General features: G+C 35.3%; 1 protein-coding gene and 1 pseudogene across 1 annotated transcript in view; both read left to right on the top strand.

Moving 5' to 3' along the window:
- The window catches only part of LOC133619445 (GRAM domain-containing protein 2B-like), a 46,189-nt gene extending 36,153 nt beyond the window's left edge, over positions 1-10,036 (top strand). The window contains exon 14 of the mRNA XM_061980468.1: positions 9,921-10,036. Within this exon, the coding sequence (XP_061836452.1) occupies positions 9,921-9,962 (42 nt within the window). The 3' untranslated portion in view covers positions 9,963-10,036. The remainder of the gene's footprint in view (positions 1-9,920) is intronic.
- Positions 10,037-10,110: 74 nt separating this feature from the next.
- Positions 10,111-12,984, top strand: part of LOC133619444 (solute carrier family 12 member 2-like) — a 43,402-nt pseudogene continuing 40,528 nt past the window's right edge.

Below are 12,984 nucleotides of genomic sequence, written 5' to 3'. Positions count from 1 at the left end.
CACTTCAGACTTGCTATTAAATGCTAACTAAATTAAACAATAGCGTGGTAGCCTCAAACACTTCAGACATGCTAATACCTTCTAAATTTAACTAAAGGCATCAAACACTTCAGACTAGCTAACAGATGCTAAATTAAACTATTGCGTGGTAGCATTAAACACTTCAGACTAGCTAATACATTCTAAATTAAACAACAGCGTAGTAGCATAAAACACTTTAGACTAGCTAACAGATGCTAAATTGAACTATAGCGTGGTAGCATCAAACACTTCAGATGAGTTAACAGATGCTAAATTAAACTATAGCGTGGTAGCATCAAACACTTCAGATTAGCTAACAGATGCTAAATTAAAATGTAGCGTGGTAGCATTAAACACTTCAGACTAGCTAATACATTCTAAATTAAACAATAGCGTGGTAGCATCAAACACTTTAGACTAGCTTACAGGTGCTAATTTAAACTAAAGCGTGGTAGCATCAAACACTTCAGACTAGCTAATACATTCTAAATTAAACAATAGAGTGGTATAATCAAACACTTCAGACTAGCTAACAGATGCTAATTAAACTATAGCGTGGTAGCATCAAACACTTCAGACTAGCTAACAGATGCTAATTAAACTATAGCGTGGTAGCATCAAACACTTCAGACTAGCTAACAGATGCTAAATTAAACTATAACGTGGTAGCATCAAACACTTCCGACTAGCTAATACATTCTAAATTAAAAAATAACGTAGTAGCATAAAACACTTTAGACTAGCTAACAGATGCTAAATTAAACTATAGTGTGGTAGCATCAAACACTTCAGACTAGCTAACAGATGCTAAATTAAACTATAGCGTGGTAGCATCAAACACTTCAGACTAGCTAATACATTCTAAATGAAAACATAGCATAGTAGCATAAAACACTTTAGACTAGCTAATAGATGCTAAATTAAACTATAGTGTGGTAGCATCAAACACTTCAGACTAGCTAACAGATGCTAAATTAAACTATAGCGTGGTAGCATCAAACACTTCAGACTAGCTAACAGATGGTAAATTAAACTATAGCGTGGTAGCATCAAATATTTCAGACTAGCTAACAGATGCTAAATTAAACTATAGCGTGGTCGTGTCAAACTTTAAACTAGCTATAACATTCTAAATTAAACAATAGCACGGTTGCATCAAACACTTCAGACTAGCTAACAGATGCTAAATTAAACTATAGCGTGGTAGCATCAAACACTTCAGACTAGCTAATACATTCTCAATTAAACAATAGCGTAGTAGCATAAAACAATTTAGACCAGCTAATAGATGCTAAATTAAACTATAGCGTGGTAGCATCAAACACTTTAGACTAGCTAACAGATGCTAAATTAAACTATAGTGTGGTAGCATCAAACACTTCAGACTAGCTAATACATTCTAAATTAAACAATAGCGTGGTAGCATCAAACACTTAATACTTTCTAAATTAAAAAATAGCGTAGTAGCATAAAACACTTCAGACTAGCTAACAGATGCTAAATTAAACCATGGTGTGGTAGCATCAAACACTTCAGACTAGCTAACAGATGCTAAATTAAACTATAGCGTGGTAGCATTAAACACTTCAGACTAGCTAACAGATGCTAAATTAAACTATAGCGTGATAGCATCAAACACTTCAGACTAGCTAATACATTCTAAATGAAAACAGCATAGTAGCATAAAACACTTTAGACTAGCTAATAGATGCTAAATTAAACTATAGTGTGGTAGCATCAAACACTTCAGACTAGCTAACAGATGCTAAATTAAACTATAACGTGGTAGCATCAAACACTTCAGACTAGCTAACAGATGGTAAATTAAACTATAGCGTGGTAGCATCAAATATTTCAGACTAGCTAACAGATGCTAAATTAAACTATAGCGTGGTCGTGTCAAACTTTAAACTAGCTATAACATTCTAAATTAAACAATAGCACGGTTGCATCAAACACTTCAGACTAGCTAACAGATGCTAAATTAAACTATAGCGTGGTAGCATCAAACACTTCAGACTAGCTAATACATTCTCAATTAAACAATAGCGTAGTAGCATAAAACAATTTAGACTAGCTAATAGATGCTAAATTAAACTATAGCGTGGTAGCATCAAACACTTCAGACTAGCTAATACATTCTCAATTAAACAATAGCGTAGTAGCATAAAACAATTTAGACTAGCTAATAGATGCTAAATTAAACTATAGCGTGGTAGCATCAAACACTTTAGACTAGCTAACAGATGCTAAATTAAACTATAGTGTGGTAGCATCAAACACTTCAGACTAGCTAATACATTCTAAATCAAACAATAGCGTGGTAGCATCAAACACTTAATACTTTCTCAATTAAAAAATAGCGTAGTAGCATAAAACACTTCAGACTAGCTAACAGATGCTAAATTAAACCATGGTGTGGTAGCATCAAACACTTCAGACTAGCTAACAGATGCTAAATTAAACTATAGCGTGGTAGCATTAAACACTTCAGACTAGCTAACAGATGCTAAATTAAACTATAGTGTGGTAGCATCAAACACTTCAGACTAGCTAATACATTCTAAATCAAACAATAGCGTGGTAGCATCAAACACTTAATACTTTCTCAATTAAAAAATAGCGTAGTAGCATAAAACACTTCAGACTAGCTAACAGATGCTAAATTAAACCATGGTGTGGTAGCATCAAACACTTCAGACTAGCTAACAGATGCTAAATTAAACTATAGCGTGGTAGCATTAAACACTTCAGACTAGCTAACAGATGCTAAATTAAACTATAGCGTGATAGCATCAAACACTTCAGACTAGCTAATACATTCTAAATGAAAACAGCATAGTAGCATAAAACACTTTAGACTAGCTAATAGATGCTAAATTAAACTATAGTGTGGTAGCATCAAACACTTCAGACTAGCTAATACATTCTAAATGAAAACAGCATAGTAGCATAAAACACTTTAGACTAGCTAATAGATGCTAAATTAAACTATAGTGTGGTAGCATCAAAAACTTTAGACTAGCTAACAGATGCTAAATTAAACTATAGTGTGGTAGCATAAAACACTAGATTAGCTAATAGATGCTAAATTAAACTATAGTGTGTAGCATCAAACAATTCAGACTAGCTAACAGATGCTAAATTAAACTATAGCGTGTTCGCGTCAAACACTTCAGCTAGCTAATACATTCTCAATCAAACAATAGCGTGGTAGCATAAAACACTTTAGACTAGCTAATAGATGCTAAATTAAACTATAGCATGGTAGCATCAAACACTGCAGACTAGCTAATACATTCTAAATGAAAAAATAGCGTAGTAGCATAAAACACTTTAGACTAGCTAACAGAGGCTAAATTAAACTATAGCGTGGTAGCATCAAACACTTCAGACTTGCTATTAAATGCTAACTAAATTAAACAATAGCGTGGTAGCCTCAAACACTTCAGACATGCTAATACCTTCTAAATTAAACTAAAGGCATCAAACACTTCAGACTAGCTAACAGATGCTAAATTAAACTATTGCGTGGTAGCATTAAACACTTCAGACTAGCTAATACATTCTAAATTAAACAACAGCGTAGTAGCATAAAACACTTTAGACTAGCTAACAGATGCTAAATTGAACTATAGCGTGGTAGCATCAAACACTTCAGATGAGTTAACAGATGCTAAATTAAACTATAGCGTGGTAGCATCAAACACTTCAGATTAGCTAACAGATGCTAAATTAAAATGTAGCGTGGTAGCATTAAACACTTCAGACTAGCTAATACATTCTAAATTAAACAATAGCGTGGTAGCATCAAACACTTTAGACTAGCTTACAGGTGCTAATTTAAACTAAAGCGTGGTAGCATCAAACACTTCAGACTAGCTAATACATTCTAAATTAAACAATAGAGTGGTATAATCAAACACTTCAGACTAGCTAACAGATGCTAATTAAACTATAGCGTGGTAGCATCAAACACTTCAGACTAGCTAACAGATGCTAATTAAACTATAGCGTGGTAGCATCAAACACTTCAGACTAGCTAACAGATGCTAAATTAAACTATAACGTGGTAGCATCAAACACTTCCGACTAGCTAATACATTCTAAATTAAAAAATAACGTAGTAGCATAAAACACTTTAGACTAGCTAACAGATGCTAAATTAAACTATAGTGTGGTAGCATCAAACACTTCAGACTAGCTAACAGATGCTAAATTAAACTATAGCGTGGTAGCATCAAACACTTCAGACTAGCTAATACATTCTAAATGAAAACATAGCATAGTAGCATAAAACACTTTAGACTAGCTAATAGATGCTAAATTAAACTATAGTGTGGTAGCATCAAACACTTCAGACTAGCTAACAGATGCTAAATTAAACTATAGCGTGGTAGCATCAAACACTTCAGACTAGCTAACAGATGGTAAATTAAACTATAGCGTGGTAGCATCAAATATTTCAGACTAGCTAACAGATGCTAAATTAAACTATAGCATGGTCGTGTCAAACTTTAAACTAGCTATAACATTCTAAATTAAACAATAGCACGGTTGCATCAAACACTTCAGACTAGCTAACAGATGCTAAATTAAACTATAGCGTGGTAGCATCAAACACTTCAGACTAGCTAATACATTCTCAATTAAACAATAGCGTAGTAGCATAAAACAATTTAGACCAGCTAATAGATGCTAAATTAAACTATAGCGTGGTAGCATCAAACACTTTAGACTAGCTAACAGATGCTAAATTAAACTATAGTGTGGTAGCATCAAACACTTCAGACTAGCTAATACATTCTAAATTAAACAATAGCGTGGTAGCATCAAACACTTAATACTTTCTAAATTAAAAAATAGCGTAGTAGCATAAAACACTTCAGACTAGCTAACAGATGCTAAATTAAACCATGGTGTGGTAGCATCAAACACTTCAGACTAGCTAACAGATGCTAAATTAAACTATAGCGTGGTAGCATTAAACACTTCAGACTAGCTAACAGATGCTAAATTAAACTATAGCGTGATAGCATCAAACACTTCAGACTAGCTAATACATTCTAAATGAAAACAGCATAGTAGCATAAAACACTTTAGACTAGCTAATAGATGCTAAATTAAACTATAGTGTGGTAGCATCAAACACTTCAGACTAGCTAACAGATGCTAAATTAAACTATAACGTGGTAGCATCAAACACTTCAGACTAGCTAACAGATGGTAAATTAAACTATAGCGTGGTAGCATCAAATATTTCAGACTAGCTAACAGATGCTAAATTAAACTATAGCGTGGTCGTGTCAAACTTTAAACTAGCTATAACATTCTAAATTAAACAATAGCACGGTTGCATCAAACACTTCAGACTAGCTAACAGATGCTAAATTAAACTATAGCGTGGTAGCATCAAACACTTCAGACTAGCTAATACATTCTCAATTAAACAATAGCGTAGTAGCATAAAACAATTTAGACTAGCTAATAGATGCTAAATTAAACTATAGCGTGGTAGCATCAAACACTTCAGACTAGCTAATACATTCTCAATTAAACAATAGCGTAGTAGCATAAAACAATTTAGACTAGCTAATAGATGCTAAATTAAACTATAGCGTGGTAGCATCAAACACTTTAGACTAGCTAACAGATGCTAAATTAAACTATAGTGTGGTAGCATCAAACACTTCAGACTAGCTAATACATTCTAAATCAAACAATAGCGTGGTAGCATCAAACACTTAATACTTTCTCAATTAAAAAATAGCGTAGTAGCATAAAACACTTCAGACTAGCTAACAGATGCTAAATTAAACCATGGTGTGGTAGCATCAAACACTTCAGACTAGCTAACAGATGCTAAATTAAACTATAGCGTGGTAGCATTAAACACTTCAGACTAGCTAACAGATGCTAAATTAAACTATAGTGTGGTAGCATCAAACACTTCAGACTAGCTAATACATTCTAAATCAAACAATAGCGTGGTAGCATCAAACACTTAATACTTTCTCAATTAAAAAATAGCGTAGTAGCATAAAACACTTCAGACTAGCTAACAGATGCTAAATTAAACCATGGTGTGGTAGCATCAAACACTTCAGACTAGCTAACAGATGCTAAATTAAACTATAGCGTGGTAGCATCAAACACTTCAGACTAGCTAACAGATGCTAATTAAACTATAGCGTGGTAGCATCAAACACTTCAGACTAGCTAACAGATGCTAAATTAAACTATAACGTGGTAGCATCAAACACTTCCGACTAGCTAATACATTCTAAATTAAAAAATAACGTAGTAGCATAAAACACTTTAGACTAGCTAACAGATGCTAAATTAAACTATAGTGTGGTAGCATCAAACACTTCAGACTAGCTAACAGATGCTAAATTAAACTATAGCGTGGTAGCATCAAACACTTCAGACTAGCTAATACATTCTAAATGAAAACATAGCATAGTAGCATAAAACACTTTAGACTAGCTAATAGATGCTAAATTAAACTATAGTGTGGTAGCATCAAACACTTCAGACTAGCTAACAGATGCTAAATTAAACTATAGCGTGGTAGCATCAAACACTTCAGACTAGCTAACAGATGGTAAATTAAACTATAGCGTGGTAGCATCAAATATTTCAGACTAGCTAACAGATGCTAAATTAAACTATAGCATGGTCGTGTCAAACTTTAAACTAGCTATAACATTCTAAATTAAACAATAGCACGGTTGCATCAAACACTTCAGACTAGCTAACAGATGCTAAATTAAACTATAGCGTGGTAGCATCAAACACTTCAGACTAGCTAATACATTCTCAATTAAACAATAGCGTAGTAGCATAAAACAATTTAGACCAGCTAATAGATGCTAAATTAAACTATAGCGTGGTAGCATCAAACACTTTAGACTAGCTAACAGATGCTAAATTAAACTATAGTGTGGTAGCATCAAACACTTCAGACTAGCTAATACATTCTAAATTAAACAATAGCGTGGTAGCATCAAACACTTAATACTTTCTAAATTAAAAAATAGCGTAGTAGCATAAAACACTTCAGACTAGCTAACAGATGCTAAATTAAACCATGGTGTGGTAGCATCAAACACTTCAGACTAGCTAACAGATGCTAAATTAAACTATAGCGTGGTAGCATTAAACACTTCAGACTAGCTAACAGATGCTAAATTAAACTATAGCGTGATAGCATCAAACACTTCAGACTAGCTAATACATTCTAAATGAAAACAGCATAGTAGCATAAAACACTTTAGACTAGCTAATAGATGCTAAATTAAACTATAGTGTGGTAGCATCAAACACTTCAGACTAGCTAACAGATGCTAAATTAAACTATAACGTGGTAGCATCAAACACTTCAGACTAGCTAACAGATGGTAAATTAAACTATAGCGTGGTAGCATCAAATATTTCAGACTAGCTAACAGATGCTAAATTAAACTATAGCGTGGTCGTGTCAAACTTTAAACTAGCTATAACATTCTAAATTAAACAATAGCACGGTTGCATCAAACACTTCAGACTAGCTAACAGATGCTAAATTAAACTATAGCGTGGTAGCATCAAACACTTCAGACTAGCTAATACATTCTCAATTAAACAATAGCGTAGTAGCATAAAACAATTTAGACTAGCTAATAGATGCTAAATTAAACTATAGCGTGGTAGCATCAAACACTTCAGACTAGCTAATACATTCTCAATTAAACAATAGCGTAGTAGCATAAAACAATTTAGACTAGCTAATAGATGCTAAATTAAACTATAGCGTGGTAGCATCAAACACTTTAGACTAGCTAACAGATGCTAAATTAAACTATAGTGTGGTAGCATCAAACACTTCAGACTAGCTAATACATTCTAAATCAAACAATAGCGTGGTAGCATCAAACACTTAATACTTTCTCAATTAAAAAATAGCGTAGTAGCATAAAACACTTCAGACTAGCTAACAGATGCTAAATTAAACCATGGTGTGGTAGCATCAAACACTTCAGACTAGCTAACAGATGCTAAATTAAACTATAGCGTGGTAGCATTAAACACTTCAGACTAGCTAACAGATGCTAAATTAAACTATAGTGTGGTAGCATCAAACACTTCAGACTAGCTAATACATTCTAAATCAAACAATAGCGTGGTAGCATCAAACACTTAATACTTTCTCAATTAAAAAATAGCGTAGTAGCATAAAACACTTCAGACTAGCTAACAGATGCTAAATTAAACCATGGTGTGGTAGCATCAAACACTTCAGACTAGCTAACAGATGCTAAATTAAACTATAGCGTGGTAGCATTAAACACTTCAGACTAGCTAACAGATGCTAAATTAAACTATAGCGTGATAGCATCAAACACTTCAGACTAGCTAATACATTCTAAATGAAAACAGCATAGTAGCATAAAACACTTTAGACTAGCTAATAGATGCTAAATTATACTATAGTGTGGTAGCATCAAACACTTCAGACTAGCTAATACATTCTAAATGAAAACAGCATAGTAGCATAAAACACTTTAGACTAGCTAATAGATGCTAAATTAAACTATAGTGTGGTAGCATCAAAAACTTTAGACTAGCTAACAGATGCTAAATTAAACTATAGTGTGGTAGCATAAAACACTAGATTAGCTAATAGATGCTAAATTAAACTATAGTGTGTAGCATCAAACAATTCAGACTAGCTAACAGATGCTAAATTAAACTATAGCGTGTTCGCGTCAAACACTTCAGCTAGCTAATACATTCTCAATCAAACAATAGCGTGGTAGCATAAAACACTTTAGACTAGCTAATAGATGCTAAATTAAACTATAGCATGGTAGCATCAAACACTGCAGACTAGCTAATACATTCTAAATGAAAAAATAGCGTAGTAGCATAAAACACTTTAGACTAGCTAACAGAGGCTAAATTAAACTATAGCGTGGTAGCATCAAACACTGCAGACTAGCTAATACATTCTAAATGAAAAAATAGCATCGAAGCATAAAACACTTTAGACTAGCTAACAGATGCTAAATTAAACTATAGCGTGGTAGCATCAAACACTTCAGACTAGCTAATACATTCTAAATGAAAAAATAGCGTAGTAACATAAAACACTTTAGACTAGCTAACAGATGCTAAATTAAACTATAGCGTGGTAGCATCAAACACTTCAGACTAGCTATTACATTCTAAATGAAAAAATAGCGTAGTAGCATAAAACACTTTAGACTAGCTAACAGATGCTGAATTAAACTATAGCGTGGTAGCATCAAACACTTTAGACTAGCTAACAGATTATAAATTAAACAACAGCGTAGTAGCATAAAACACTTTAGACTAGCTAACAGATGCTAAATTAAACTATAGCGTGGTAGCATCAAACACTTTAGACTAGCTAACAGATTATAAATTAAACAACAGCGTAGTAGCATAAAACACTTTAGACTAGCTAACAGATGCTAAATTAAACTATAGCGTGGGAGCATCAAACACTTCAGACTAGCTAACAGATGCTAAATTAAACTATAGCGTGGGAGCATCAAACACTTCAGACTAGCTAATACATTCTAAATTAAACAACAGCGTAGTAGCATAAAACAATTTAGACTAGCTAACAGATGCTAAATTAAACTATAGCGTGGTAGCATCAGAATCAGAATCAGGGCAGCCATCTTTGGAAGGAGTGAGTACTCTCCGACTTTCCCAGTAGGAAATCCGACCTCGGGGGGTTTCCAGTTGTCATATTTGTCTAGAAACTCCGATATTCCAACTTGCGAATGGAACGCAGCATCACCTTCCATTAGCAAGACAGGAGTGTTAGCAGCTAGGCTAGCAGTTAGCGACATTAGCGAGTAAAAGAACCGGGTGTTGTCTTCCAGGTGCAGAAGAACCTGCAGAGACTTTTGGACGAAGCTGCCTGACGAAAGCAAAACAGTATTTTTCAGCTGCATGAACACTTGATCTTGTATTAAAGTCACGTATTTTACACACCAAACTGCTTGTGGCAAATTGCTACACCGCTGACACGGTCGTCTGCGTGTTTGTAAACAAAGCAGCGCTCGGGGGAACTTTGAAGCGGGAGAGACTCGCCTTGTCTTACCGGGACAAAATGGACTGCCCAGCGCAAACAGACACCACCTGGTACCCACAATGCACTGGGCTGTTGCTAAGACGCTTCGGTCCACTCAACAAGGATGGCGGCCGGCAGTCAACAGCAGTAAGTTATGATTGCGTGAAATATCCGTTTTCTCCTTTTCATGCGCAAAGTCATCTTTCTAAACATGTTCGTGTCGCACCGTCAAAGTGGAGTTTATATGAAGATTTGTGTTGAAATTTTACCTCACATGTACAGGGGGTGAGTTTATGTAACTGACGGCTAAACGATAAATACCAAACCCAAAAGCAGTGAAGTTGTCACGTTGTGTAAATGGTAAATAAAAACAGAATACAATGATTTGCAAATCCTTTTCAACTTATATTCAATTGAATAGACTGCAAAGACAAGATATTTAATGTTCACACTGAGATACTTCATTAACTCTTAACTCGTTTACTATGAAACCATGCTGTTGTAACACGTGGCTTGGCATTGTCTTGCTGAAATAAGCAGGGGCGTCCATGACAACGTTGCTTGGATGGCAACATACAGTCATACTTGCCTACCCTCCCGAATTTTCCGGGAGACTACCGAATTTCAGTGCCTCTCCCGAAAATCTCCCGGGACAACCATTCTCCCGAATTTCCAGCCGGACAACAATATTGCGGTCCTGAGTGAGGACAGCCTGTCGTCACGTCCGCTTTTCCTCCATATAAACAGCGTGCCGGCCCAGTCATGTTATAACATCTACGGCTTATGGAGAGTGCACAACTGCGCACACAACAAGAAGGAGACGAAGCAGAAGAACGAAGAAGAGACAGTCATGGCGACGACGAGTAAGAAGAAGTACGCTTGCAAGTTCCAAAATGGAAACAAGAATTTCAGTTCATCCAGGACAGCTCGAAGGGGAAGGGGTATGCTGCCTGCAAATTTTGTAGAACAGACTTCTCCATTGAACACGGTGGCCAAACGGATATAGTCACTCATGAACGGTCAGAGAAGCTGTGACCGTGTGACACAGCACCGGTCACAGCCCAGTATTATGGGCCACCTTGCTAAATGGAGACCCGAGGGTGTAACATATTTTTGACAAAATGGTGACCCTCGCCCCATCCTTGTTTGTGAATGACTGAGCATTTCACGGAAGCTGCTTTTATACCCAATCATGGCACCCACCTGTTCCCAATTAGCCTGTTCACCTGTGGGATGTTCCAAATAAGTGTTTGATCAACTTTCTCAGTCTTTTTTGCCACTTGTGCCAGCTTTTTTGAAACATGTTGCAGGCATCAAATTCCAAATGAGCTAATATTTGCAAAAAATAACGCATTTTCTCAGTTTGAACGTAAAATATCTTGTCTTTGCAGTCTATTCAATTGAATATAAGTTGAAAAGGATTTGCAAATCTTTGTATTCTGTTTTTATTTACCATTTACACAACGTGACAACTTCACTGGTTTTGGGGTTTGTATATACGTAACTCTTATGTCAGTGTCGCTGTTCTCAGACATACTTGCCAACCCTCCCGAATTTTCCGGGAGACTCCCGAAATGCAGCGCCTCTCCCGAAAACCTCCCGGGAAAAATATTCTCCCGAAAATCTCCCGATTTTCAGCCGGAGCTGGAGGCCACGCCCCCTCAGCTCCATGCGGACCTGAGTGAGGACAGCCTTTTTTCACGACGGGAGGACAACAAGGTGACAAGAACTAAATCATCCAGACTAGAAATAAATTGTATTATGTTTATCTTACCTAAAAATAAATATATTTATTAATAAAAAAAATTAAAAAATAAATACATTTTTACTATATTTTGCTAAAAACATCAAAATTAATTGTATTTTTATTTTTTATTTTTTCCGACTCCTTATTACATCCAGCCATAGAATTATACATTAAAATAAACATATTTGAAATAATGAATTTTAAATTATCATAATAATTTATTTAAAATGACCATATTTAATTATTAAAATAATTGCTTGTTTATCAACAACTTTAGCATTTTATTCATTACATTTTGAAGCTCTCAGAAGCCAAGTTATGTTATATTCCTTAATATTTATTTATGCAAGTTTGAAGTATCAATTATCCAAACACTGTTTTGTTTGCATATTTTCAGGATGTATATATATATATATATATATACATATATATATATACATATGAAATACTTGACTTGGTGAATTCTAGCTGTCAATATACTCCTCCCCTCTTAACCACGCCCCCAACCACGCCCCGCCCCCAAACCCCCACCTCCCGAAATCGGAGGTCTCAAGGTTGGCAAGTATGGTTCTCAGAACACAAAATAAAATTAATAACATTTAAAAAGTTATTCAAAAGAGATTCTTTTACATGCTCACAGACGCCATCTTTATCCTTAATGATGATTGCGGCGTTTGATTTCCACGTCTAGAAAATTCTAGATCACGTTTACGGGCAAAAAGTTAACTGCTAAAAACAGACGTGACGCTGTTCTTCCTCAGTGTGGCGGTGCACGGCCACGTATTCTTCCGCCTGCGTGTTAAGGCACACCCAACGACTTTTTGTTTTTACTTTTTTTTTTAATCATTTGTGGTAGTGCATGAAACATCGTCGCGAGAAACGCGGTAACAACAAAAGTAAGACAAAATGCTGTTTCATGAAACGTCGCATACCAGGAAATGCTCTAGATACAAAACGCCATAAACAAGAAACGATGCAAACACGAAACATCGTAAACATGAAATTTCGTAAACTTAGTACGCCGTAAAATGCAAAACGCCTTAATTAAAATAGTAACACAAAATGCTCTTAGCATGAAACGCCATCACAATACATTTCAAAACAAGAAACGTAACAGGAAATGCTG

Source organism: Nerophis lumbriciformis, linkage group LG20 (genome assembly GCF_033978685.3).
Source record: "Nerophis lumbriciformis linkage group LG20, RoL_Nlum_v2.1, whole genome shotgun sequence".
Classification (NCBI taxonomy): Eukaryota; Metazoa; Chordata; class Actinopteri; order Syngnathiformes; family Syngnathidae; genus Nerophis; species Nerophis lumbriciformis.
The sequence above is the reverse complement of the archived record's forward strand: the minus strand, read 5'-3'. Positions and strand labels throughout refer to the sequence as shown.